Source organism: Bos taurus, chromosome 2 (assembly GCF_002263795.3).
Source record: "Bos taurus isolate L1 Dominette 01449 registration number 42190680 breed Hereford chromosome 2, ARS-UCD2.0, whole genome shotgun sequence".
Taxonomy (NCBI): Eukaryota; Metazoa; Chordata; class Mammalia; order Artiodactyla; family Bovidae; genus Bos; species Bos taurus.
In genome coordinates this window covers 135,944,940-135,972,258 of record NC_037329.1, presented here as the reverse complement: position 1 = coordinate 135,972,258, position 27,319 = coordinate 135,944,940, and the positions used below count along the sequence as shown (strand labels likewise).

General features: G+C 61.4%; 1 protein-coding gene and 1 non-coding gene across 2 annotated transcripts; both read right to left on the bottom strand.

The window, feature by feature from the left end:
- Positions 1-194: 194 nt before the first annotated feature.
- Positions 195-27,042, bottom strand: EPHA2 (EPH receptor A2). The gene is made up of 17 exons (NM_001205731.3): positions 26,958-27,042; positions 22,667-22,734; positions 20,375-21,044; positions 12,002-12,157; positions 11,586-11,918; positions 10,767-10,882; positions 10,174-10,327; positions 9,657-9,756; positions 8,924-8,979; positions 8,632-8,757; positions 8,355-8,540; positions 8,166-8,227; positions 7,757-7,966; positions 7,470-7,619; positions 6,656-6,849; positions 5,958-6,113; positions 195-1,175 (listed from the first exon to the last, which is right to left on the bottom strand). Exons 1-17 carry the CDS (start codon positions 27,040-27,042, stop codon positions 1,070-1,072), a joined length of 2,928 nt encoding a protein of 975 aa, NP_001192660.1. The 3' UTR covers positions 195-1,069.
- MIR12026-1 (microRNA mir-12026-1) lies at positions 17,472-17,517 on the bottom strand. Its single transcript, NR_162387.1, has one exon. It is a non-coding gene; the product is annotated as a microRNA mir-12026-1 (primary transcript).
- Positions 27,043-27,319: the final 277 nt, after the last annotated feature.

Below are 27,319 nucleotides of genomic sequence, written 5' to 3'. Positions count from 1 at the left end.
ATTTTATTTATTTATCTGCAAAACAGTTTTCGACCACATGGCATGTGGGATCTTAAGTTTCCGGACCAGGGATCCAACCCACAGCCCGCATGGGAGGTGAGAACTCTTCACCACCGGACCCTAGGGACGCACCCACCCCACCTCAGACGCGGTCTCTCAACCCCACTGCTCCTCTGAAGGCTGAAAAACAAACTCAGTTTGAACAATCTGCAACTTTATTCCAGAGCAGAAATAAGTCGTTTCCTAACAATAAATATAAAAAAATAATAAATTAAGGTTCAAAAAAAAAAAAAAAACCCCAACAGAACAAAATCATTAACACTGACAGAGTAGTAAATGGTGTCTGAGTGGGTCTGGGAATGCCCGAAGCAGGCGCTGTCTGCCCCAAGCCCCAGCCAGGCCCCCCGCTGTACACACATCCTCTCCACAAGGTACAAAATATATATTTTTTAAAAAATCTCCACACAACCAAGCATCCTGCAGGGGTCCCGGGGGAGCAAGAGTTTGGCCCGTGGGGGCTGGGACGGGGCTGGGGGTGGGAGGACCGTGCTAGGTCTTGCCCGCCGAGTGTGGCTCCTCCTCGTCTCAGCATGAGGTCCCTGCTCCTCCTCTGGAAGGCGGGGGTCAGCGAGGCGATGGCCACCGTGGCAGTGGCCTGCGTGGCGATGGTCTGCATGGAGATGGTCAGCAAGGTGATGGTTACTGTGGCGATGGTCACCGTGGCGATGGCCTGCATGGCGATGGTCCGCATGGAGATGGTCAGCGAGGCGATGGCCTGCGTGTGGGTCCGCGGCCTTGGCGGGGATGCTGGGAACGCGACGGAGTCGCCGCGTGCGTGGAGGCCTGGTCAGTCCTTTGTCAGAGAAGAGGCGGTCCTGCCCAGGATCCCTGAGCATCTCCTCAGCTCAGGCCAAGGTATCGTCGAAGATCTCCCTGCAGCAGAGGCCTCAGGATGGTGTCAACAAAGAAAAACTGGAAATAAATACGGTCCCCGGAGGCCCAGCGCAGAAGGAAGCCAGTCCATTTCTTCAAGTATTCTCAGCAGATGGTTTGCGAGGGCTGTCGGGGCTCAGATGGGGACCCCCACCGTGTTCACCTGGTCCTTGAGACCCAGCAGGCTGTAGGCGATGCGCTTCTGGTGGCCGGGCAGCCGCACCCCAATCCTCTTGATGTCGCTGTGCGGGGTGAGGCAGAGGGGGAGACAGTGAGGGGCTGCTCTGGGGAGGGGGGCAGCCGTGGGAGGGACGGGGGTGGGGAGAGGGGGCTTGGGGGAGGGGGCGACGCGGGGAGACAAGGGTGGGGAGCGGGGTGCGGGGAGACGGGGACAGTGCAGGGAGGGGGGCGCGGTGGGGAGGGGGGCGGCATGGGGAGAGGGGGCGTGGCACCTGGGGGTGGGGGCTTCATAAGGAGGGCCCAGGGCCTGCAAGCCTGCGGACATCAACAAGTTCAGAAATGACAGAGCACTGAGTGCAAGAGGCTTTTTTTTTTTTTTTTAATCAAATTGGCACAAAATCCGTATAGTAGATGCTGTTTTTGACCCCATTTTGCAGATTAAAAACCTGAGGCTCAGCAAGGTGAACTGACTTGCCCAGAGGGGCACAGCTGAGAGGTGGAGGAGCTGAACAAGCCAGCTGTGAAGGAAGGCCGTCCCCCCTAGCTGGGTCTGTCCTAAAGGCCCAGCTAAGTCTCCTCCCCAGGCAACACGGATGCCATCGGCAGATGCCAGGGACCCTCGGGGGGACTCTGAAGGCTCTCTCTGCCCCAGGTCTCTTCACAGCCACCGCCTTGTTTCACCCCCACTCCCTCCAAATTCTCATAACAGAGGAAGGACTCAGGAAATCCTTACTGAGGGGCCGTGGGTGCCAGATGCTAAATCGTTTCAGTCGTGTCTTTTTGCGACCCCATGGACTACAGCCCTCCAGACTCCTCTGTCCCTGGGATTCTCCAGGCAAGAGCACTGGGGTGGGTTGCCATGCCCTGGTCCAGGGGCTCTTCCTGACCCGGGATCGAACCCGCGTCTCCTGCATCTCCCGCATCTCCCGCATCGGCAGGCGGGTTCTTTACCACTTGTGCCGCCTGGGAAGCCCCCTGAGGGGCCATCAGAGGTTAAAGTCCTGTGGGCCTCTAACAGGAGGGGCTTCCAGTGACCAGATCCGGTGACTAGCTCCCCCTGAGGCAGGGAACCCCGATCTCCCCACCTGTAAAATGAGGCAACTGCCTAACGGGAGGGCGGGAGACCCTGCGAACTGGTGGCAGAGGGGAAGGCAGCATCAGCACTGGCGGAAAGACGTGCCCAGGGGCCCAGGGGCCTCCCCCGCCTCCCCCATGACCCTCCATCCCCTCGTAAACCGCCTACACTCCCAGGAACCCTGGAGCAGACCTTCACTGCTCACGCTGGGAGTTCCCCCCCTTCGCCATCCTCACCCATCAGCCCTAACCCATGAAAACACCCAGATTTTTATGAGCCCTCTCCTGGCTGTAAAGGGAGCTAATTATATGGTGCAAGCAACTCTGGAGATACAACTTTCCCACAGGCTCTGGGAGCCCCTGAGAAGTGCTGAGCTCGGAAAGGCAGAGGTGTGGGAGGGCAGCCCCGGGACTGCAGCAGGAAGGCCCGAAGTCAGACACCTGGGAGAACTTCCTCACCCACCATGGCAGCGCCACTGCTAACCAGCACAGCGGAGATGCTGGAAGAGCATTACTGCTGTCCCCACAGAGCGGCCGACACCTGTGGCCTCTGGCAGACCATCCAGCTTTGTTCCCGCCCCAACCTTAGATTCTGCCTTGGGAGATCCTTGGGCAGGCACCCCCTGGATCAACTGCCATCACAGGCGTGGGGATGCACACGACCGAGGCCACCATTTTCCTGAGCTCTGGCAATGCCAGCCCCCTCCCCGCCGAGGGACTTCAGAGGCCACAACCTCCCCAGTGAGCACCCGCTGTGCACTGGCCACGGGAGCCAGGAGACAGGAGGGCGGAGGGAAAGCGGCCTGACCTTTCATCCTCTCAGCAAAGGTCCCCTCAGCATCAAGCTGTGCTGAGGGCACGTGGAGACCAGAAGACCCATCAGCCAGTGCCCCCAGGCCCCGGATGCGGTGGGCCACAGCCCCAACACCGCAGAGGCCCTTTGTTGGACTGGGTATTTTTCTGGGGTGCAACTCCTATGACTTCCATTAGCTCCTCGAGAATCATTCAGAACCACTCACTAGCCTAGCTAGAATCTCAAGTAACTCCAAAATAACACAGTGAATGCTCAAGCTGAGAAAAGACAGCCGCTGTGGAGCAGCCACAGGGACGTCCCAGGTGGCTCGGTGGTAGAGTCTGCCTGCCAAGCAGAAGGCCCAGATTCAATCCCTGGGTCGGGAAGACCCCATGGAGAAGGAAATGACAACTGGATCCAGTACTCTTACCGGAGAATCCCACGGACGGAGGAGCCTGGTGGGCTACAGTCCCTGGGGTCGCAGAGAGTCAGACACGACTGACTGAGCACGCAGTGGGGCCCCAGGTGACTGAGAAGCCTGCCCCTTGGGACGGGTGACGGATGTGGACTCAGGGCAGGGGTGAGACAGTGGAGCCGAAGTCCACACCCCATCCCAGGAGGGCTGACTTCTGAGAGCAACGCAGAGCCTCCCGCTGGGACCCACAGCATGTGTAGACACAGCCCCAGGGGTTAAAAAGTACTCTGAGGTCCCCCTTTCCCTCGTCTAATTGGAGATAAAGATGGAGGCAGCAGCGTGAGTCACACAGGCCCTGGGCCAGAGCACCAGTGAGGCTGAGAGGAGGCGGGGGGAGCGTGCAAGGACTTCCTGCCTTTATCCAGGCCTGCTCAGATCTCAACACACACACCCCCATCGGTCCAAGACAGCCCTGCTCCCGCTCATGGGAAAGAACTGGCCGAGGAGCCCCCAGGGCTATTTCAGGAAGCTTCCAGGAGCTGAGTCTCCTGTAAGCATGTCTCCCTGACCTCAGCTCTGCTCACCCAGCAAAGAGGCTCTACTGTCCTCGGTGGGGCCCCCGGGAGGGCTAAGCAGCCACTCCAGGCTCCCAGGTTACAGGAAGCAGCCGAGAAACCCTGGTATTTGCCCACAGGCTGGGGTGGGAAGCAAGAGAATGGAGAAAAAGGGGAGTGTGACATGGATTAAGCCCCTACTGTGTACCAGGTGGATCATCTGCATTGCACCCAAACAGGGAAATGGAAACCAAGGGTCAAAGATGGAACCTAACCTGACAAAAACCACCTGCTAGGAAGTGGCCAGTGTGGGACTCAAACCCAGGTGTGACTGCAGAGCCCAGGGTCTGGACCCTGCAACCGGCTGGCAACATAAGATACCCATCTCACAAGGCCCTAATGTATAGCACAGGAAACTGTATTCAAAGCCCACTGCATTCAAAACCACATGGAAAAGAATACAGAAAAAGAATGTACACACGTACATGACTGAGTCACTCTGCTGTACGGCAGAGACTGGCCCAGCACTGTACATCAACTAAACTTCTATGTAAAAAAAGAAAGACATCTGTCTCTTTCCTCTGCTTTTCCATGCCTCCCTCCGGTCAGCTGTCTCTGCCTGACTCTCATCCAGGCTGTCCCCTGGGACAGGCCACGGCTTGCTCTGACAGGCCTTGACCAGCAGGTCAGAAGTCCAGCTGAGCAGTTTTTAGAGGCCTTGGAGAATGTTCAGACAGAGGCCCTAGCCCCAGAACTGTGACCCAGAACTGCAGGGGGCCTGGGTCAGCCCTTCCCATGCGATTCCCAAAACCTCTCAGCCCCAAGGCTCGTTTCCTTCACGACCTTGGACCTGACACAGCTGGGAACTACCACTATTTTTAGAAGCACAAAAGGCCAAGAGGACAGTGTCCTCTCCCTCCCGGGATGGGAAGAGGTGTCTGCGCCAAGGCCGTGTCGGGAAGGGTCCCTGCTGCTGCAGCTGGGAGGAGACGAGAGCTCCCGCAGGGCGGAAGCCGGGGCGGGGCCGAAGGGGCTGGCACCACTTGCCACGCCGACCGCAGGGCTGCGAGGCAACCACACGGGGAGCGGTGCCAGGGGAGGGTGGGCAGTGCCCTCCCCTTCTCACGTCAGCCAGGAAAGTGCAAGGGCTCTGCTCAGTCTGCTCGGCGTCCTGGAGAAGAACGGTGTGCCTCACTGGCTGTGTGACCTCGGGCCACGTGCATCACCTCAGCCTCAGTTTCCCTACTTGTTAAGTGGGGGGGGCAGCGGGAATAATAGCCTCTATTCACGAGTCAAATAGGGAATTCAACCAGGTGATGGCTGTGAAACAGTCTTTCTTTTCTCAGCTACAAACTGTGTGACCTGGAGTACGCCACGTAACCTCTGAGCCTCCACTTCCCCACTAACGACCTTCATGGTTTCTGACCTCTTGAGCCTGACTGCCCCAGGCTGGAGTACCGCTAAGGGCCATGGAACCCTGGGTGGCACTGTTTCTCACCTGCCCCGTGGGGCTGAGTCAAAGTACGCAAGCGCATGGGCCTCCCCTGATGGTCCAGTGGTCAGGACTTCACGCTTCCAACACAGAGGGAATAGGCCTAGTCCCCGGTCGGGCAACTAAGATCCCATAGGGTGCAGCCACAAAACCCAACTTTGATCTGTACAGTGAGGATACGTGCCCTCCGTAATAGCTAAGTTATTGCAATAAAGCATTTGTAAAAACAAAACCAAGTGCTCAAGCAGAGCTGGCACATGGTCAGCCTTCAACACATGCCCCTGTTACGATTACAATTACTCTTATTTTCTCACCGGAGCCGCAGGTACGTGCCCAGGATTGCTGGCTGCCAGCCTGGTTCTGCCCTTCCTGCAAAGCCACTCTCCCGGAGAGAGGAGAGAGAAAGAGATGAGGGGGAGAGCAGGGCAGCTAGAGAGAAGTGTGGGCGGGTGGGAGGCCCAGAGGCAGCCTGGGGTCGCGGCGAGGACAGGCGGGGCAGGGCCAGCTCACACTCACTCGTTGGTCATCTGCACCACCTTCTCGATGGTGGTGTAGCCAGCCACCAGGAAGTGCTCCGTGTACTGCTGCATCTTGATGGACTCCAGCCACTCGGACACCGTGCGGAAGGGCACACCCTCTGAGCCGCTGGTGCTGGGCAGCCGGATGGACACCCTGCAACAGCAGACACCAGGCTGCGGGTGAGCCCCCCACCCGCCCCGCCTTGTTTTCCTTGTCTGGGCGATGGGGAAACCAGGTCAGGAGATGCTCCAGGAGACAGCGCTCGGGCAGGTCAGGAGCACTCGGCATCTCCGGCTCCTGCCGCCTCCTGCTTCCACTGCCAGGAGCACCACCAGTTTCCACAAAAGAACCAAATATGAGAGAGTTGGGTCTTCAGAGCCGTGGTCCCAGCCTGACCACTTGCCAGCATGTAAGACACTTAAGTGCCCCGTGTCTGATTCCTCATCTACAAAGGGGGTTACAGGGCCATCTCCTAAGCCGTCTAGATGAGTTAAAACACACTAAGCGCCGGGCCAACCCATTTACCACGCATGCTGATTGCTTCCGTTAGTACCGCCTGAGCCACCCTGGTCCAGGCTAAGTAACGCCCACGTGTCACTTCTGAGCCCTCACCCCCACCCTTCGCTGCCCACCACGCTGAAGCGGCTCAGGAGGATGCCTGGGGGACCGCCCTGGACCGAAAGTACAGAACTCACCGGGGGTCAAAATCAGCCAGGGTCTTGAGGGAGTCGGGGGCACGGATGAGCTTGTCCAGGATGCTGACGATGTCGGCGAACTTGGGGCGGCGGGTGCGTTCCTGCTGCCAGCACTGCATCATGAGCTGGTAGATGGCGGAGGGGCAGTCCATGGGCGTGGGCAGCCGGAAGCCGTCATTGATGGCCTTCATCACCTGGGGGCGGGCGGGGTGGTCAGGGTGCCTTCACAGCCCCCAGACTCCCACACAGTGGTTGGCAGAAGGAAGAGGAGCCCGAAACAGAGGGCCAGGCTGTCCCCTGGCCATGCCTCCTCACAGGGCACCGGGCCGACAGCCAAGACGCGGGCCCTGTAGCCAGACTCTTGGCAGTTTCTGGGTGCCTACACCCTGCCCCCTTTAGCCTGCACACTCTTCCCCTCTGTGCCTTCACCTGGCTGCTGCCTTACTATGCCTCAGTCTCAGCCGAGATGTCACCTCCTCTGGGAAGCCTTTCAGGCCTCCTGGTTGCACGAGGTGCCAGGTACTTGTACACACAGACACACAAACGCACACATAAACACACACGCAGGCACACGCTTCCCCCACCCCACTACTCCTTTCTTTGGTCTTTTGCTGAGTGTCAGCAGGGACTGGGCCTGAGCCTAGCACTCAGCCTGACACACAGTAGGCCCTCAACAGACATTCACTGAGCCAATGAAGGGCCGTACATGAAGACCAGCCCCCCAAACTCCTCTCTGCCCAACCCCTGGGGGTTGGGAATGAGTAAAGGGTTAAGCCCAGGTCCAGACCGGGCTGGGCAGGGCAAGGGGGCCTACCTCATGGTTCGACAGCTCCCAGTAGGGCCGCTCCCCATACGTCATCACCTCCCACATGACGATGCCATAGCTCCACACATCGCTGGCCGAGGTGAACTTCCGGTAGGAAATGGCCTCAGGAGCCGTCCAGCGGATTGGGATCTTGCCACCCTGCAGGGACCAGGCCAGTCACGACTGTCCCCTCAGCACCCCTGGGCCAATCCCAGTCAGGGCCACGCTCCCCGGAGACCCAGGCCCCATGTGTGAGAAGGCAAAGGCAGTGCCACCCGAGGCCGCCCGGTACTCACACTGGTGGTGTAGGTGGCCTCGGGGTCGTCCTCCAGCACACGGGACAGGCCGAAGTCAGACACCTTGCAGACCAGGTTGCTGTTGACGAGGATATTGCGGGCGGCCAGGTCGCGGTGGACATAGCTCATGTTGGCCAGGTACTTCATGCCGGCCGCGACGCCCCGCAGCATGCCCACCAGCTGCAGCACGCTGAACTCGCCGTCCTTCTCCTGCAGGGGCACCTGGCCTCAGCCGCCAGCCGGCCACGCCCACCAGGATGCCCCCCCGACCCCGCACCAGCCAGGCCACGCCCACCGAGACCCAGCCCCCAGCCAGGCCACGCCCACCGGGTACCCCAGACAGGCCACGCCCACCAGGGGCCCCCAGCCTCCAGCCAGGATCCCAGCCGACCTGGGCCCACATCCTCACCCGCAGGAACTTGTCCAGGGCCCCGTTCTCCATGTATTCGGTGATGATCATCAGAGGTTTGTCTGCGGAGGTGCGCACAGGTGTCAGGGCAGGGGCGCGGCTCTCAGCAGAGGCCCTACTGGGGGCCCCAGCGGGTGCCCCTCCCGTCCCGTACGGGTCCCCCACCCCTACTCCGGAGCCAGGACTCACACTTGGAGACGACGCCCTCCAGGCGGATAATGTTGTGGTGGCTGAACTGGCCCATGATGCTGGCCTCGCTGAGAAAGTCTACTCGCTGCTTCTCCGTGTAGCCGGCTTTCAGCGTCTTGATGGCCACAGGTACCTCCTTCTTCCCCGACGCCTTCAGGGTGCCCTTGTACACCTCCCCAAACTCTCCTGCAGGCAGGCGAGGTTGGAGAAGCACTGTCAGCCCAGGTATCAGGTGCTCCCAACCCACCCCAGGCCCCTCCGCGGCGCGCAACCTCACCGGCTCCGATCACCTTCTGCCGCGTGACGCAAGACGGATGGATCTCTGTGGTGAACTTGAGCACAGCCTGGTTGGGGTCCTCGTAGGTGTGGGGGTCCACATAGGTCTTCAGGGGTTTCAGTTGTTCTGGGAGGCAAAGGAGAGGCGGGGTCACAGACAGCTTGGGGAGGGGAGGGGCCCCTAGAGCAGGGGGAGGAGGAGGAGACGGGCCAGGGACCCCCGGGGCAGGCCCGGCTCCATCACAGACAGGGGGCACGAGGACGGCAGGCGGCCAGCAAGGGCCACAGCTCACCTGATTTGGAGAAGTAAACGTCCTCCGAGGACTGGCGTGTCCGCAGGCTCTTCCTCCTGTGAGGTCCCGTGGGAGACCAGACACATAGGGAGCTCAGTGACCCCCTGTGTCAGAGCCTCCTGACCCTACCCTGGCCCTGAGTGGGGGCCTGGTGTCCTCAGGCAGAGGAAATGAGCAAGCCGGCTCCCTCCTTGGCACCTATTCCCTGCCGTGGCCTTTAAGTGGCTGTAATGCAGGCTTCCTTAATTAGAGCGCCCGGAGTTTCCTGCCCGTGTGTCCCGAGGAAGTATCGACACGCCATCCTGATGACCACTCTGCCCGGGGCCCCTGGGGCCCCCCAGGCCCCGTGCGGAGCCCTTCACAAGTCGCTGCCATCTTCACACACACACAGCTCTCCAGGCCCTGTGCGGAGCCCTTCACAAATCACTGCATCTTTACACACACACACACACACACACACACACACACACACACAATGGCCCCCCAGGCCCTGTGCGGAGCCCTTCACAAGTCGATGCATCTTCACACACACACACACACACACACACACACACACACAATGGCCCCCCAGGCCCTGTGCGGAGCCCTTCACAAGTCGATGCATCTTCACACACACACCCCAGGAGGCAGGGACTAGATTCCTATCAACCTCATTGTCCCTCAGGAAACCGAGGTTTGCATCCCCGTGTCCCGCCTGAGTCCTTGGGGAGCCTGGCCGTGGGTTCCCACGAACCTGCGGTGGATGAAGAAGCCGATTCCTGCCAGCACCAGGAGCAAGACCGCACCGACAGCCACACCGCCGACCACTGCCATGTTGCCAGACCCTCCCGTGGCTGTCGGGGGAGACCAGAGCATGACAAAGGAGCCCCCACACTTCAAACCATGGTGATCCCCCGGTTGTACTTAGAGCCTTAGACACTTGCTGGGTGCCTCTACTACTGAGGGTCCATGAGGGTCCTTATCCCCATTTCACAGATGGCAAACGAGAGGCCCTCCCCAGGGAGCAGAGCAGGCGTGGGGGACCCTCTCCACACTGCAGGATTTGAACTGGGCCTGTCAGTGCCAGAGCCCACATCCTTCTCTTCTCACAGCACAGCCCTGGTTCCCCCTGCCCTCTGTCCTGCCCCCTTCCCAGGCTTGGGGCTGACCAGGAAGGGGGCACTTCTAAGTCCTTTGATCTACTCCCTCCGCCCAGGATGTCCCGGCAGTGTCGGGACGCTGGTCCGGCCTGCACCCGGGCCCCGACTCACACAGCGTCTGGAATTCGTGCACCTTGCTGCCCGCGCCCTGGCCCTCCTGCGTCAGCGCCTGCACCTGCACCAGGTAGACGGTGTCTGGGGCCAGGTCGTCCAGCGTCACAGAGAAGCCTTCCGTGCGCCGCACGTTGTAGCTGTTAGAGTCGCCCTGCGGGTGTTCAGCAGGTGGAGGGACAGACCGTGAGGACAGGGGAGGGCTGTCAGCTCAGCCTGCCGGAAAGCGACTCCAGCTTAGCAGGCTTAGTCGCTGTGTTAGCGGGGTCGGTGCCCTTCTTACAGAGGCTGCAACTGAGGCTCAGTGAAGTGAAGTGACTCGCTCCAGGTCACAGCCAGCAAGTGGAGGACCCAGGACTCAAACCCAGGTCTGCCTGATCTCCAGGACTGGGCTCTCCTGCACCCCCACCTCTTCCAGGGATTCCAGAACACCGCATCTTCTCTCCCATAAACCCCTGCTGGCTGGCCTCGGAGAGGCAACTCTCAGGAATACCCCAGACCCCCATTTCCGCATCTGCAGAGCAGAGCTTCTCCAGACGGCTGTGTCGTGCGGGGAGCATCCCTGTGCCCAGCCCCGGCCCTGCACGCATTACCTTCTTGCGGTAGGTGACCTCATACTTCCATACGCGGCTCTGCTGCAGCGGAGGGATGATCCAGGAGATGCTCAGTGAGGTGGTGCTGCGGCTCTCCAGCTTCACCTTGGGGGGCTCTGGGAGGGACAGTGGTGGCGGGAAGGGGTGTGAGAAGCCACCCAGGGGCAGGGGGCGCCCTGAGGGAGCACCCAGACCCAGTCCCATCCACAGCCTGACCTGGGGTTCTCAACTTCCAGCCCCAGAGCACAAAGCCCCAGGCTGGGGCCCCAACACAGGCTGGCACATCAGGGGTGCCCCATGAGTATTTATGAGTGCATAAATACTAAAAGGAAAGCAATAACCTCTCTATGGACCAGCCTACATATAAGGATTTCTTAAATTCTCTCAACAGCCCTTAAATAACCCCATTTTACAGGTGCTTCCTGGTGGCTCAGATGGTAAAGAATCTGCCCGCAATACAGGAGACCAGGGTTCGATCCCTGGGTCGGGAACATCCCCTGGAGAAAGGAATGGCAACCCGCTCCAGTATTCTTGCCTGGAGAATCCCATGGACAGAGGAGCCTGGCGGGCTACAGTCCCTGGGGTCACAGAGTTGGACACGACTGAGCGACTGACACTTTACAGGTGAGGACACTGAGGCTCAGAGAGATTAAGTAACTCGCCCACAGTCACAGAGCTCAGAAGAGGTTCCAGGGGCCGCGCCTCGGACCACTCTGTGCTGCCTCCCTCTGAGCCCGGCGGAGCTCTGGGTGACCATCCTAGGGAAGTGCCCCCGCCCGGGCGGGTCGCACGGGCACGGCCCCACCCCGGGGCCCTCACCGGTCTGGTTGATGCTGACGCTGGCGGTGCGGAAGCTGCGGGTGCTCACCAGGCCCGAGACGCCGTTGCGGGCCTCTACGGTGAAAGTGTAGTTCATGTGGGGCTCCAGGTCACTGACGGTCACGCTGGTGCGGGTCAGCCCCAGCGGCGGCTCCGAGTAGCGCACACTGGCCTCGCAGGGCCCGCACTCGCCCGACTCGGGCCAGCACTGCTCACAGGAGACGCTGTAGGTGAGGTCCTCGCGGCCCCCGCTGTCCTGGGGGGGCGTCCAGCGCAGCTCCACCTTGGCGCCCATGCCCACGGCCGTGAGGTAGTGTGGGGCAGACGGGGGGCCTGCATGGGGCAGGGCGGGGCGCGGACAGGTCAGCATCAGCCACCCCCCTGAGCCAACCCGCCCCAACCACCGGGAGACTCACGCGTGCAGGGCAGGGACAGTGGGTCCTGCGGGGCCCGAAAGTAGCCGTCCTCACACTCGCAGGCGGTGGCACCCTCGGAGGACGGCAGGGTGTGTGCGGGGCACTCCAGACACGGGCTCTCGGACGCCTCGGGCTTGAAGAACCCCGGCGAGCAGGCTGGGGGCGCAGGGACAGAGTCAGCTCAGCCTGCTCCCAACCCTAGTGACTCCTCCTCTCCCTCGCCCTGGGTCCCCAGGCAAGTCACTGAGCCTCTACGGGCCAGTCTGCTCATCGGCCAGACTGACGACAAACTCTGTGGTAAGTGCCCAGCTCAGGCAGGGGGCCCAGGAAGCGCCTGGCCAGCCTGCTCGAAAGCTTTGCAAACCCACCCCCAGCGGGCTCTTGCAAGAAGCGCCCCACCCCTGTGCCGGGCATTCAAGGCCCGCATCTCAGCTTCCAGCTCCCCAAGAAGCTGCCTGTCTGCTTTCCCTCCTTGAGTCTGTGCAGGCCAGCCTGGCAGGTCCCACCTGGACTACGAGCTGCCTGGGCAGTGACTCTGTCTTCTTCCCCATCTGGGTTTGTTGACTGATCACCACCCCCAGCCCGGCCCCCCAGCCTATCAGCCAGGAGCATCAGGGTGCCAGCTCTGTGGGGGCTCCCACCACCCCAAGGCCGGACTGCCTTCCTGTCCTGGGGCTGGCCCCCAGCATTTTCTCTGGATCTGCTTTCAGGGACCGAGTCACTTCCTCTGCTCACAAGGGCCGCCAGGAAGCAGCTCTTCCTTCCCTGGTGGCAGGTATAGTCCTGGCCAGGCCGAGGAGGGCCTCAGAAACCTCATTCCAGAGGCTTCTTCCTCCCGTCTCCCTGTCCTGCCCTGGCCCCAGTCCCCTTCCTGGCCCCACAGCAGGAAACTACCCAGACACTGACCACGGCTACCCCGGGGCTGGGCAGCTGCTGAAGCGGCCAGAATGGGGTGGGGGCCCCCAGGGTCCTCTTCCCCAAGCCTACAATTACCGTCCCCCACCCTCAGCTTGTTCGGTGGGAAGACAAAGAATAAGACACCTCTAGCTTCAGGTATCTGGAGAAGGCGATGGCACCCCACTCCAGTACTCTTGCCTGGAAAGTCCCATGGATGGAGGAGCCTGGTAGGCTGCAGTCCATGGAGTCGCTAAGAGTCGGACATGACTGAGCAACTTCACTTTCACTTTTCACTTTCATGCATTGGAGAAGGAAATGGCAACCCACTCCAGTGTTCTTGCCTGGAGAATCCCAGGGACGGGGGAGCCTGGTGGGCTGCCGTCTGTGGGGTCACACAGAGTCGGACACAACTGAAGCACCTTAGCAGCAGCTTCAGTATCATATTCATCAAACACTGATCCTTGACTCTACATCCAGCCCTACGCACAGACACCGTGAAAGTGTGAGTCTTCTCAGTCTTGTCAGACTCTTTGCAACCCCGTGGACTGTGGCCCACCAGTCTCCTCTGTCTATGGGATTCTCCAGGTACGAATACTGCAGTGGGTAGCCATTCCCTTCCCCAGGGGACCTTCTAGACCCAGGGATTACCCAGGATAGCGCAGGCTTCCTGTATTACAGGCATATTCTTTGCCATCTGAACCACCAGCGAAGCCCTGAGACAAAGCCCCTGACCTCAGGGAGTAGGCGCGCAAGACGATGTCCACCAGAAAGGCGTGGGCAAAGGCCCACAGGGGTAGAAACAACCTTGGCAGAGGCTCGTGGAGTCAAATGTGGGATGTTTCAGCCGGGGCTTCGGAGCTGAGTAGGAGTTCAGCAGGGCAGAAATGCTGGGAGGCGGAGTTAGCGGTGAGAAAGAGCAAGACTGACGGGAAGTATGCGTGGCTTTGTGGGCACAAGGCTGGAGAGTAGCAGGGAGTGCGTCTGAGCCGCCTCAGGGGACAAGCTTGAGAAAGGCCCTTAATGTCAGATCAAGGAACTGGGACTTTATCCTAGGGGCAGTGAGAGCCATTGAAGGTTTGATGTAGAGAATAATGGTACGGTCAGATCTATGCTGTTGAAAAAGGTTGGGGACAGTCTCCTTCCTTGTCTAGTTCCCTACGTGAGCAGAGGTGGAGAGTCAGGGGAAAGGAATTAAAGGACATCCAGTTTCTAAGGTCTTCAGTGGTGACTCCCGTTAATGACTTTGCTCGCCGAGGCCCGAGGGGACTATCGTGGAAGCTTCTCCCCCTTCTCCTGCCTGTCCTACCACGGCAGAATGTCAACACAGGCCCTGAGAGAGCTCGGGCACACACCACAGGGGAGGGGGCTTGTCCAGGACAGCGTAGCCTGGAGCCCGTCACGTGCAGCGACCACTGATTAGGCGGCTGTTCTGTGCAGTTTCTGAACCAAGCACTTGACATTCATTTAGTCGTCACAATAAGTCTGTTATCATACTAGGCACTGTTATGGTTCGTTCCACTTTGGAGGTGGGGAAACTGCTGCTCAGAGAGGTGAAGCACCCTGGTCAAGGTCAACAAGCTCCCAAGATACGAAGCCAAAGCCCCGGATGCCAGACCTCAAAGCCCCCTCCTCTCCCCCCAAACATGTCAGTTTGGAGCAAAGAGAAATCAAAGTTCTTAAACAACCCCGAAGAGAGAAGAGAGGAGGCCCGACCGCTTCAACAGCCAGAAAATCCCAAGACTGATTTCCAAGCAGCTAGTGGAGGGGGGAGTGGGTGACGCCTCCTAACACAGGGCATTTCTGTGTCCTTGGGGAGAAAGCAGTGGCGTCACACCCAGGCCACTTGGGAGGGGGTTGGTCGGGCCCGCCAGCGTGACCTCCTACTCCAAGGCCCAAAGGGCTTTGAAGTCTCCAGTTGCATTTAAGGAATCCCTGTGTATTTTGCCTTCTTTCTCATCACTTATCTGTTACAATACAAAAATAGCTCTCTCCTCCCCCAAACCTACAAGTAAACCTGAGACTTCAGAAAGCTGGGCTCTCAATTCCCCCGAATGCCCTGACTTGTCTGCCAGAGGGGCTTACACCCTGGGTAAGTGCTGGCTGCAGGTGGTCCCGGCCCACGGAGGCGGGGTGCTCAGGGGCCCCCAAGAACATAATCACACCCCCCAGCTCAAGCGCTCAGGCTGGGGAGGGACCCAAGCCCCCACAAGGCTTTCAGCACCTGTAAACCCCACAGGGCCCCTCGCCCCCCAGTGGCTGCTCCCCAGGCCTCCAGGCCCCCAGCCCCCCAGCCCCGGGCCAGAGGAGGAAGCGGGAGCAGAGGCGGGCTCCGTTCTTTGGTCTCTGAGCCGGGGGTGGCCTGCCTGCTGCCGGCAGGAAAGAGGGAATTTGGAGAGATTTCCGCTGGGCATGTGCCAGAGAATAGCGGAGAGGCAGCCCCAGCAGGGCATGTGCTGGCCTGACGGGAATGTGCTGCCCCCTCCTCCAGCCGCAGAGCTCCACGGGGCCTTCCCTGGGCCCGGCAGTGTGCCCAGGCCCATGCTCAGGGGCCCTGGAGTCCACTGCTACGCCCCCGGGTCTTCCTGATCTTGCAGGGTTGCATTTCCGGGCATTCTGGGCAGACGAGTGGGGAGGACAGGAGTCACACACTGGGTGGTCACACATTCCCAAACATAACTCACACAAAATACCCACTGTCCCTTCACCCATCAGCAAACTCCTATGCATCCTTCAATACCCAGCTTGAGCTCCTCTACACAGCCCTCCCGGACTCGCAATCTCTGGCCCCCTTCTGACCATCAGGGCATCTCTTACTCAATCTTGTGTTTACCAAACAGAAACTGAGCACTTCCTACGTGTCTGGCATGATGCTAGCTGCTGGGAGACCGTGGCAAGAAAAACAAACACCGCTTCTGCTCCAGGGGAATTCACAGCCCTGGCTTTCGGACTCCTTCTGCAACGATTTTGGGTCTTCTGTGAGACAGGCAGCTGGTGGGGTGCAGGAGTGGAATCCGCTCTCTGTGTCCCCTGGCCTGGCAGAGGGTCTGGCACACAGCAGATGCTCGGCTAACATCTGCCGACTGGACGGATGAATGAATGTGAGTAAAGACAGAACCTGTGTGCCCATCACAAACGGGCTCCAGGGCCACAGAAACGAGCGTCTCAGTGCCCAGGAGAGCTGGGGATGGTGCCTGAGATGCCACCTGCCCAGATCCAGATCCCGGCTCTGGCACACCCTGCCAGATCGCCTGGCAGGCCCAGGCCTCTCCAAGCAGGGGAACGGGGGCAGGGTGGCTGCGCCCAGGGGTGTACCCTGGTTTTTCCAGTTCCCGATGCCCGCCCCTCAGGTGGCAGCGTGGGATGACTCAGGGACATACGCCCTCTGGCGTGACGTGACGCAGATCCAGTGGCAGAGCCCCTCCTCCAGGCCCAGCCCCCTCCCCCGGCCGGCGGTGGAGATCCACCTGTGGTCAGTCACCTGCCCCAGCCCAGGCCAGCTGGCCACTCCAGCCCACAGGCACAAAGCCTGGACTTTGCCCCGCACCTGACAGGCAGCAGTCGGCGACCCTGCAAACGCGGGGCACTGACGGCCCCGGCGGCCCCGTTCCCACACACCCCGGGGAACATTCTGTGGGCACATTCCTCCACCAGGCTGCGATAAGCCAGACTCCGCCTCCCCGGCACCAGCCTTTCATCTGCTGTTTGCTTTCCCTGCCTCCTTCCTTCCGTTCAGGGACCCGCTCACCTCAGTGCACCTCAGTACCGGAGGAAGGGAGGGCCCCCCCATGGAGGTTTTGCGCTCCGTGTGAGCCGAGGGCTGGGTGGGGGCAGGGAGGGGGGGCTGCCATGGCTCCAACCCCCATTCAGGCCGGAAGAAACCATGGAAGTAAGGCCAGGGGCACTCCCCTGGAAGGGGACAAACCCACGAGTCACAGATCACAGACCACCACCCGCTCAGCCTGGGGATCAGCCCCTGCCGTGCTCAGGGACACCCTGCCCCTCACCCAGAGCCACTGCCTGCCTATGGGGTGCCTCCTCTTCAGCTCTGGACCCTGGGCCAGGTCTGGGCCACTCAGGTGCCACCCATGCAGAGGTCACCCCGTCTGCAGATTGCCAGAGCAACCCAGGTTCTCAGGAGGAACCACAGCAGAAAGTCACAGGAGGTAGGCTCTGAGTGCTAAGGCTCCAACCCACCCATTTTACAGGTGGGGAGAACGAAGCCCAGAAGGGATTCACCAAGGTCACATAGCTTGCGGGTAGAAAGCTACACACCAGGGGAATTTGAAGACAGCGCACTGCCCTCCCCATGCCAGGCCCCAGCTCCCTCACTCACTTCCTCTCCTGGGGCCTCAGTCTCCTCATCTGTAAAACGGGAGTAAGTTGCTCGGGCTCTGGGTTGTTTGTGAAGACAGGAAACTTCGCTTGGGAAATGCTCGGCATGGGATGAGGTGTCCGTGAACTGGGGGACAGAGACTGGAGCGGGGAGGAGCTGGGCCCCTCGAGGGAGCAGGAGCCCCCAAGGAGGGACCTCCTGACCCCCAAGCCCCCACCCCAGCTGCTGGACTGAGCCTCTGGCCCAAGCTGCTGGCCACCTGCTCACCTGGCCAGCAGTCCCCGGGCCGAGGCACCAGCTGCTGTGCCAGGACAGGAAGGCGAGACAAACGGGGAGACAGAGCCGCCCCGAGGGACGTGGCGGTCAGCCTGAGCGGCTCCAGCGTCCCCTAGGCAGGGCTGGGGGCAGGGGCGCCGGAGGGAAGCGGGCTCATTCCTGACATAGCTCAGCAGAGCGCGGCTGCGTGCCCACCTATCCACACAGCACCTGGGAGGTGGCTCCCTTCCACTGTCCATTTAACTCTTTCCTGAGCTCCCTGGGGAGGGGACCTGGGGAGGAACTGGCAATCACCTGGGCCGGGTGCTGGTGACCTGGGGCTGCCCAGCCCCGCTCCGGGCTTGGCTTGCCACCAGTAAAGCTCCAGCGGGGCCTCTCGGCCCACGGCTCTGCGGAGGGCAGGCAGGGGACAGACCCGACAGCTCCGTTTCCTCTGTAACGTGCTCAGGAAGAGCCCCCGCCCCCAGCCCCCTCGCCGCCTGTGCCAGGACCTGCCACCCTGCTGCCCTGAGCGTCCATCCGGGCCGGGCGCTGACTCAGGGATTCCAGAGGAACCGGTCACTTCCCGCCCCGCCTCCTGAGCCATCCTCTGGCCTGGATGCCGCTGCATCGGCTAGATCCAGTCCTGGGGCGACTAGTCTCAGCTGTGTGATGCCAGGCAGGTTTCTTCACCTCTCTGAGCCTCAGTTCCCTGTCTGTGAGATGGGACGGGCAGCAGTCCCTGCCTCTCAGAGTGGCGGCACAGACTTGCAGGAGCAGGTAGATGGAGCGCCTGCCCGGGGCAGCACCGAGCTCTGTAACTGGCTCTCCCCCACCATCAGGGTCCTGGGGGGCTGGGGAAGGTCTGCAGGCACAGTTGCCAGGCTGGGGGTTCCCAACCACACAGAGGGCCCCCAAGCCACACGGAAGGGATTTAGGGAGAGGGACTCCAAGGGGGAAAAACCAGGGCAACAGGTGGCTGGTGGTGCGGAGGGTCCCCCGAGAAAAGTCAAAGATTCCGGTCCTGGAAACCAGGCCTCCCTCCTGGGGCAGCTCAACTCTTCACAAACAAAGCCTGAGAGGCCTGACGCCCCGCTCCCGGGGAAGGAAGCCCGACCCCCCTTCCTGCAGAGACACCCCCCCACTTCAACTGTCCACTTATCACGGCCGGGCCTGAATCACCAGCCTGTGGAAAGTTTTCAGCTGCCCCCCACCCCCCGCCTGCATTCCTGTGTGAGGATGTCATGGGGAGGAGTCTGCTTACCCAGGGCGGCCTCCCCCCAACCCCCGCGGTCACTGTCTGACCCGGGGGCGAGCACCTGAGGTCACCACAGGCAGGGCCAGCTGAGGAGCAGAGGGCAGCCGGGAGGCCAGAGGGCGGTGGGAGGGCCGGGCAGAGACCGCGCCACAGGCAGAGCGGCTCTGAGCAGACTTCTCATTCAGGGCTGTGTTAGGCAAGGTTCTGAGGACTGGCTCTGAGAGGCAAGTGCAGCCCGTGAGAAAGGGCTTCAGAGTCCTCCAGGCCTGAAACCCCGCAGGACCCATGGTTGCTAGGTAAGAATACAATCTGCTAGAACAGTTGAACTTCTCAGTCTTTTGATCAGGAAGCCTGAGGCCAGAGGTAAAGAGACATTCACCAGAGGTCGGTATGTGTAAGTGCAGGCCCCGAACCCCCGATTTCTCAACACCCCGCTTATCTCAGCAAAGAAGCTCCCAGAGCCTGCCAAAGGTCGGCACACATTCCACAAATGCCCTGCCCCACAGCCATTTCCAGAAAAGTCACCACTGAAAGAATCCACGTCACTTCAGCGCGTTCCGCTATCACAGGCCTGGCTGTGCCAAGCCACGGCCTCCGGATGAGAGCTCAGGCCCTGTCCCCAGACAGTCTGATGATGCCAGCCCCCTCGTCATCAGCAGAAGCCCCAGTGGGCAGATCTGGGTCCACGGCCTGGGGTGGGGCAGGCAGTGAAGCCAGACCGGAGCACCCTCCCAAGCAGGCCTTTTTCAAACAGCTCCTCGGGGGATTGTCACGGGCAGCCAGGGGAGGCACATCATGGGTCCACTTCACTCACCTCCAAGAACCAAAGAGGGGCCTGAGCCCCAGCGAGATTCAGTGACTTGCCCAGGGTCACACAGTGAGTTAACAGAGAAGAAACCTGCTCCCGGGACTTAAGGCACTGTACCCACTGTGCCGCTTCATAATAGATACTCAACATAAACTTCTGGGATGAACCAAAAATAACAATCACACTTAAAAACACTTCTGTGTCAGACACTGACCTAAGCATTTCATGAGTATTAAGTCACCTGACTGTCATAACAACCCTAGGAGATGGGCACTGTGCTCCCATCCACCGTGCAGATGAGGAAGCCCAGACGCAGAGCGGGTGAAGAACTTGCTGAAAGTCACACCGCTAGATGCACAGCTGAGACGTGAACTCCAGTATTCCTGTCTGGGGTCTTCCCTGGTGGCTCAAACAGTAGAGAGTCCGCCTACAATGCGAGAGACCTGGGCTCGATCCCTGGGTTGGGAAGATCCCCTGGAGGAGGAAAGGGCAACCCACTCCAGTGTTCTTGCCTGGAGAATCCCACGGACCCGGGAGCCTGGTGGGCTACAGTCCACGGGGCCGCAAAGAGTCAGACACAACAGAGCGACTAACACTCTCACCTCCATTCCTGCCTGAGAGTCTTCACTCACATTCTCCACCCTGTCCTTTTCTCAAAGGATTCGTTCTCATGAACGAGTGAATCCAGCCTAGGAAGCCTCAGAGATTTCCACTAACAGAACCACCGAGTGTCAGAGCGAGGACCACCTCACCAAGGTCCCCGCCTGCAAGACGGAGACGAGAGCCTGGGAACACGGCCTCCGCCACAGCCCCCTCACTCACCCTGGCAGGCGTCCTCCACCTTCTCGTAGCCCGCCTGGCACAGGCACTGGCCGATGGGCACCAGCCACTCGCCATCCACAGCACAGTGCATGCGGGGCTCCTCACCCCCGGGGGGCACCACAGCATGCTCCACACAGTTGCCCGCGACGGTGGCCAGGGCGGGCGCGTCGGAGCCGGCGATGGTCTCGGGGAAGCGGGCCAGGCCCTTGAGCAGCTCGGGGCACTTCTTGTAGTAGACACGGACGGACAGCAGTGCCACGCAGGCGCCCACGTCCTGGAAGGCCAGGTAGAAGCCCTTGCGTGTGAGCGGCCCCACGGACCGCTCCTCCACATTCAGCTTCACGTGGCGCGCCTCAAAGTCGCTGCTGCCCGTGATCTCATCGGGCGCGATGGTGTCAATCTTGGTGAACTGGCGCTTCTGGAAGTTGGTGCCGTAGTCCACGTCCGACTCAGCGTAATAGAGGTTGAAGGTCTCCTTGCAGGAGCTGGCGCCCCCGGGGAAGCTGTTGCAGTCCCGCACGGTGAACTTGAGCTCGATGAAGATGCGCTCGGCCTCCCCCCGGTAGACCCAGTTGGTGCGGAGCCAGTTGTCCTGGTCGCCGGCCACCACGTTGCACACGGAGTACATGTAGATGGGCATGTCGTTCATGATGTTCTGCAGGAGGTCCCACTGCGCGGGAGGGGAAGGGGAGTGTGGGCAGGGAGGCGGGGGCCCAGCGGAATCAGCCAGGAGGCGGGCCGGCGCCGGGCTCTCCGGTTCCCGCCCTCACTCTCGGGTCTCCCTCACACGTTACCAGTGGCTGAACTGGATCTGACCCCTTGGTGTCGCCCCTGATGCCAGTGCCAGGGTGCTAAACCCCTTTATTAGACAGTGAGCAGAGGGCGGAGGCTGGGGGTCCCGCATGACCTCAGGCAGATGCCTTTAGCTCTCTGAGCCTCACAGTCCCCATCCTGCCAAGGGGGCCAGAGCCACTTCACAAACTTGCTGTGAAGATGAAGGGCAGAACGTCTACCGAAAGCTGAGCATGCTGCCTGGCGTGGATGGTGGGCACACAGGGCCACTGGCATCATCACCATCATCACGCACTGTGCAGACGCACGCGAGTGGCAGAGGAGGGGCGGGTCAGCAACAGCAGCTGAGTCCGCATCACTACTCAGATGACTGCTCAGCCTCCCCCAGGAAGGCTTCCCAGCTTGGACCACGGCTGGGGTGAGTGCTTCCCCTGGACTGCCACGGCCTCTGCCGTCTTAGCACCCACGTGGTGACAACTGCACCTTGCTGCCACAGCAGAGTCTGAGCTCCTTAGCGCATTTCTGCATCCCCAGGGTCTACCTCCAATACAGTAGGTACTTGGGAAAGTATTTGCTGAATGAATGAACATAAGTATGAAAAAAGCGGAATGGGCCAAGGAGAAAGGCTTGGGCCGCACTGTGCGACCTTGGCCTCAGATGCCCTTGGGCCTCAGTTTCCTACTGTGTCATGACTCAGTTGGATGACATTCCAGGATCCTAGAAACCTGCTGACGTTAAACTCCAGGCCTACAGAGCTAAGGTGACCAGGGGCCAGCGCCCAGCTCACTCACAGATCTGGCCAGCAATAGAAATGGTCTCGAGTACCCCCTGGCGACAGCTCAGGCTCCAGAACAAATTCAAGAAGGGGGAAACCGAGGCCCAGAGCATCAGTATCCTCCCCAAGCCCACACAGTAGTCACACGCAAAGCTGGGGAGAGGACCCTGGGGTCTTGCCCACCCGTCCAGGACACAGCAGGGAAGGGCGAGGGGAGGGGAGGGGAGGGGAGGGCAGGGGAGGGGTGAACTTGGTGGGAAAGAGACAAAACAAACTCAGCCTCAAGCAGGAAAGGGAAGCAACAGCTGGAGAAGCAAGGAGAGGGGCCTGGCCGGAAGGAACCTGATCTGGCTTCCGGGGCTGTGGGGACCTGAGACCACGTTCCCTGTCTCTAGCTCATCCCTCATCTCCTGAGCCAGGACCTCAAACACAGGGGGAGCCTCTAACTCTTTCCCTGCCAAGAGGGGCATGGAGGGAGCCAGAGGGGGTTCCTCCGGGCGTCAGCCTTCTGGGGCATCTTGGGGTCCTGCTCTGCTGGGCCTCCGGCTGTCTCCCAGCTCTCCCTGCCTCTCAGGACCCTTCCCTGCCCTCTCGCCCCAACCTGCCTAATCGGTGAGAAACCTGGATTTAAACACTGGCTAAGCCATCGGCTCTGGGCCAGGCCCCATCCTCCCCGGGGCTCAGCTTCCCCGTCCCCAGGCCCCCACCCACCCCAGACAGCTTACCCCTTTGCCATACGGGTGTGTGAGCCAGCCAAGCTCCCCTTTAGCCGCAGCGAAATCCAACAGGACAACTGGAAGAGACGAGGGGAAGCTGGGTCAGCTTGGAGGTATCTTCAGGGCGCAGGCCATGTGGGAAAGGCAGGAGCCCCCGGGAATCCCAAGTGGCCTTAAAGGCTTCCCCAGCCCCCAGAGAGACCCCACCACTCAGGGTCAGCATGGCCAAGAAGACCCATCTCTCCAGAAGATGGGGGGGACCCAGGGCCCCCGGGGAGGGAGGGGACCTCGTCACAGTCACAGTGCAGGACGGGGGAGGACTAGGCCTCTCCCTCCAGCCACACCGCCCCAGCTGGGCAAAGAGGGCAGAGCTCAGCCCAGCAGGGGGCAGTGGCCAGGCCTCTCTGCCTGCTTCCTGAATAGGCCCCCTGCAGCAGTTCACACGCACGCAGGTCTTGGGGGCACCCTTATCTGCTCCAGCCACATCCCCCACCCCACACACATAGCACAAAATACCCTCAACCCCACAAAGGCCATACAGACGCAGCACACGTGTGTACATGCGTGTCTCCTGGCCCTCCAAGAGGAGAGAACTGTTAACAGGTGGGAACGACTCCAGGAAGGGGAGTAGGATTGCCGGAAGGGTGTCTGCAAACTGATCTTCCCACCACAAAAGCCACAGAGCAGGCAGGACAAAGCCCTGAACCCACGGGGCCTCCAGGAGGGACCCACAGACACACATAGCCGGTGAGGCCCGGCCCTGGAGAGCCGTTTCCACTGCCTCCGTCCCTGACACCCTGGCCACTGACCTGCCAGAGGTGTCCAGGGACTGAGATGGAAACCTTTAAAGGGAGCGTCCAGACCCAGAGCAAACAGCTGCCAGGACCTCACTGTCCCCAGAGAGGCATCAGAATTCGCAGGAAGGACACGTTGCCAGGGGCTTCCCCAGATCCAGCCATGCCCTCAGGCACCTCCCATTGCCCACCCCTGGCTTTGCCAGCCTCATCGACTGCACTGAAGACCCCTGGTGCAGCCTCCTGCTCCATTTCCAAGTAATGTCCAGGCAGCTACCAACAGAAGCGACCCTCCCCAGAGGATCTGGGGCCTGGAGAACAAGCAGGGACCCTCTGTAAGGTCCCCAGATTCAGAGGAAAAGCCCCGAGGTGAGGGGTCGGGGAGGGACCTAATGCTGACTTCTTCTGGACTCTGAAACATGAGGAACATGGCCCCAAGAAGCAGCATTCCTCAAGGCCTGGACCTGAATGCCTCTCAGGGTGGAATCCCAGGCAGGTGGAGATGGAGCTGATTTAGACAGATGCGGAGGATGGGGAGGGGAGCCTGGGCAGACTCTGAGAAACGCTTTGCTGAGGGCAGACCACCCCACTCCCCGGGGACTGGGAGCGGAGCACTGCCAGCTGACTGCTGCTGACCCGGCCAGGCCCTCCAGGAAAGGCCCACAGGGCGGCTGGGGAGAGGAAACCCAACGTGGCACAGCCCGAGGCTGAGGGGACAGGGGAGGGCGGCCGGGGGGTGGGCAGGGGCAGGGATCTGCTCGGACATGCCCAAGGCCCAGGCTTGGGAAATTCACTAAGCCCACTGGCAAATGGAATGTTCTGGCTGCACAGGAAGGAATCTGGGGGTTCCTGGCTCCACCCCGGGTAAGTAGGAGGACAAAGGTGAGAGGTCCTCAGATCCGGACGCCCCCCTTCCCTAGAGGGGTGGGAAGCTGCAGTCTACACTCCTGGGGGAGAGGGCTCATGGCTCCCAGGTGCTGAAGGGTTAACCTGGCACAGAGGGACCCCCACGACCCCTGCCAGAGCTTGCTCCCCTTCCAGCCCGAGACCTGCTTTTAGAAATATCACAGGGCTCACTGGAGAAGAAAAGAAGCCTTCACACAGGAAGGAGCCCCCTCCCTCCCGGGGGAAATTCCCTAGAGCCGATCACCAGGAACTGGCGCCCGGCCCCACCCTGACGGGTGGCTTCTCCCTGAGCCGCTTCCAGGGACCCAGCTGGTACGGGCCCGGGAGCCCCTCCACGGGCCCTGAAGGCTTCACCAAGGCCTGGGCGAAGCTGGGCTCATCCAGGGGCCCCGGCTGGATCACTCCACCCCCAGAAAAACCTTCTCAGTCTGAAATTCCATCACAAATATCAACCCTGTGGGTCCACATCGCTTGAGAGCTCTTTACTCAAAGGCATCACCTCCCTGCTCTCCCCATCCCTCCAAAGGAGACAGGCTGGTTCCTAAAGAAGCGGGGAGGCAGGGGACTGGGGCTGGGGGGCAGGACGGGGAGAGGAACGAAGAGAAAAGGGGACCGGGACAAAGGGCACACTGGGCCCTTAGAGAGCCAAGACGCCAAGGGCTCCCAGGTCTCGGGAGCGCTCTCCAGCCCACCTCCCAGCTCAGGCCAGCAAGCCCTGCAGGTACTCTCACGTCTCAGGAAAACCCAGCCCAGGACCTGGATGCAGGGGCCCTGGGCTCTGGAGCCCAAGAAGCCAGATGTTCAGAGCTAACCCTCTGGAGACAAAGGGCTCAGGCCCCCCTCAGGTTCCCCGTTTGTAAAAGGACAGACTCAGGGGCTGCCAAGAGTTTAACAGGCTCCATGGGGCCTCCTAAGGCAGCCGGGTCCTGCACTCACTGGGAAGGAGGAGGGAGAGGACAGCAGACTGGGTGAAGGTGGAAGGGGCTTATGTCTGCACCCCTGACCCATCTCCAGGCAGAGCCTCCACATCCGTGGAATCCCAGCTGGGGCATCTCTCCTCCACCCCTCACCACAGGCACAGCTCCCTGCGGAGGCCCTCACAGGGACTCTGGGAGCCTGAGCAAAAACTTTCCCTGGTCCTTTTCCTCCCCCATGCCACGCACGTCGGGGTGTTGTGGGCGCTAGTCATCTAGGCTAGGGGGGCTCGACAGCGGCCCAAGGCAAGGCTGCAGCACAACCATCACCGGGGCACTAGTCCTGCCTGGTCCCCCTACCCCACCGCCGGGGCCTTCGGGAAAGGCCTGCAGTGAATGCGGCTGTCTCCCTCCTTCCCTCCAACCACAATCCCCCAGAAGGAGGACAAAAAGGTGGGGTGGGGGGATACTGAGGGTCACAGAAGAGCCCACCCACTCAGCCTGCAAGCTGGGACCAGGAACCCCGACTGATTAGGGGCGGGGACAAGATGCCGCCCTCACCCTCACCCCCAAAGAGTTCCGGCTCGGGCCTCTTTTACTCCCAACTTGGAACAGCAAAACTTCCAACCCCAGGTCGGGAGGCGGAAAAGGAAGGCAAGGCTGAAGGAAACTTCTCACGGGGCCCGGGTTTCCTCTGCACTTCCCTCTGGTGGAGCCTGCGGAAACCTCCTCTGCCCCCGCGGGCGGGCAGACCTTCTCAGTCGGAAACTGAAGCCGGCCTCGGCAGGGTGGACTGGTGGACAGGAAGCGCCTCGGCCAAGGGCAAGAGCCCCCGTCCGCTCCGCGACCCCAGCCGAGGCGGTAACGCCCCCACTCACCCGCGGCCCCGCCCCGGGCGAAGTCCGCGCGGCCCCCAACCCAGCGCGGCGGCAGGGGCGGGTGAGTCAGTCCCCCACCCCCGGGTGCCCGGACTCCGCGGTGGCCCTGGGGTGCCGGCTCCACACCTTGGCAGGCCGCGCCCCCACCTGCTGCATTTCCTGGCTCTGAATCACCCCTCGCTCAGAACTCTTGACTTTGGGACTTCCTGTCCGCACTCGCGGCCCGGGGACCTGCCCCCCGAGTCCTGGAGTGCGGGGCGGGAAGGAGGGCTGTGCGTGGGCAAACTGGCCCGAAACTCCCCGCGAGCTCTCCTCCCCGACTGGAGGCATCACGGGGCGTGGAGAAAACTTCAGGGAGCTGGGGCTTCTGCAAGGGTGTCCCTGCCGGCCATAGAGCCCCTCCCCAAAGTGAGTGGCCTCCACAGAAACGCCTTCTCCGCAAAATCCGGGCAAGAGGGTTAGCGAATTCAGGTCACCACGAAGTTGAGCCCCCGGAAAGACCCCCGGACACTCCTGCTCCAAGAGACCCCGCGCCCTCGCCGGGACGCGTTCCTGAAGCCTCGTGGCCGGCGCCGAGTCCGTTTCTCTGCGGCCTCTGAGCCCCGCGCGCCCGGGCCCCAGCCTCTTAGTACTAGGAGCGCCTACAGCCCCGAGTGGGCTGGGGCGGGGGCCCCAGACTCTCCCGGCTCGCAGCCCGCGAGCCCTCCGGACCTCAGCACGCCAGGACTGGAGTTTCCGAAGTGGCGCGCGTCCCGGCGCGCCGGGCTCGGGACGGAGCAGGGGCCGGGGTCGGGCCGAGCGCACTTACCTTCCTTGCCCTGCGCCGCGGAGGCCGCGGCCAGCGCGCAGCCCCACAGCAGCGCGAGGCAGGCGGGCGGCGCCCGACGCCCCATGCCGCGCTCCTTGCTCTCCGCCCGGCTCCGCACCCCGCTCCGCACGCACGCCCGCCGGCCCAGGTCCGCCTCCCGCCCGCAGCTTCCTCCCGCCCGCCCGAGAGCTCAATGCGGGCGGAGAGCGGACCGGCCCCTGTCCATTCATGCCCGGGTGACGTCACGGGCCACGCCCCCGGTGTCTCCGAAGGGGCCGGGCCGGCGCCCCGCGGGGGCGGGGAGGCTCTCCGGGCTCTCAGGACTCGCTGGCGCCCCCAGGTCCTCGCAGGTTTGAGCGCCT

Bases quoted from the DNA above. Each gene is read 5' to 3' on its own strand.
- EPHA2 (NM_001205731.3), bottom strand. From the start codon at position 27,042: ATGGGGCGTCGGGCGCCGCCCGCCTGCCTCGCGCTGCTGTGGGGCTGC. The intron at 11,919-12,001 runs GTGAGTCTCCCG...TGCCCCATGCAG, and splicing joins ACTGTCCCTGCCCTGCACGC to GCCCCCCGTCTGCCCCACAC. The intron at 9,757-10,173 runs GTGAGTCGGGGC...CTCCCCCGACAG, and splicing joins GCACGAATTCCAGACGCTGT to CCACGGGAGGGTCTGGCAAC.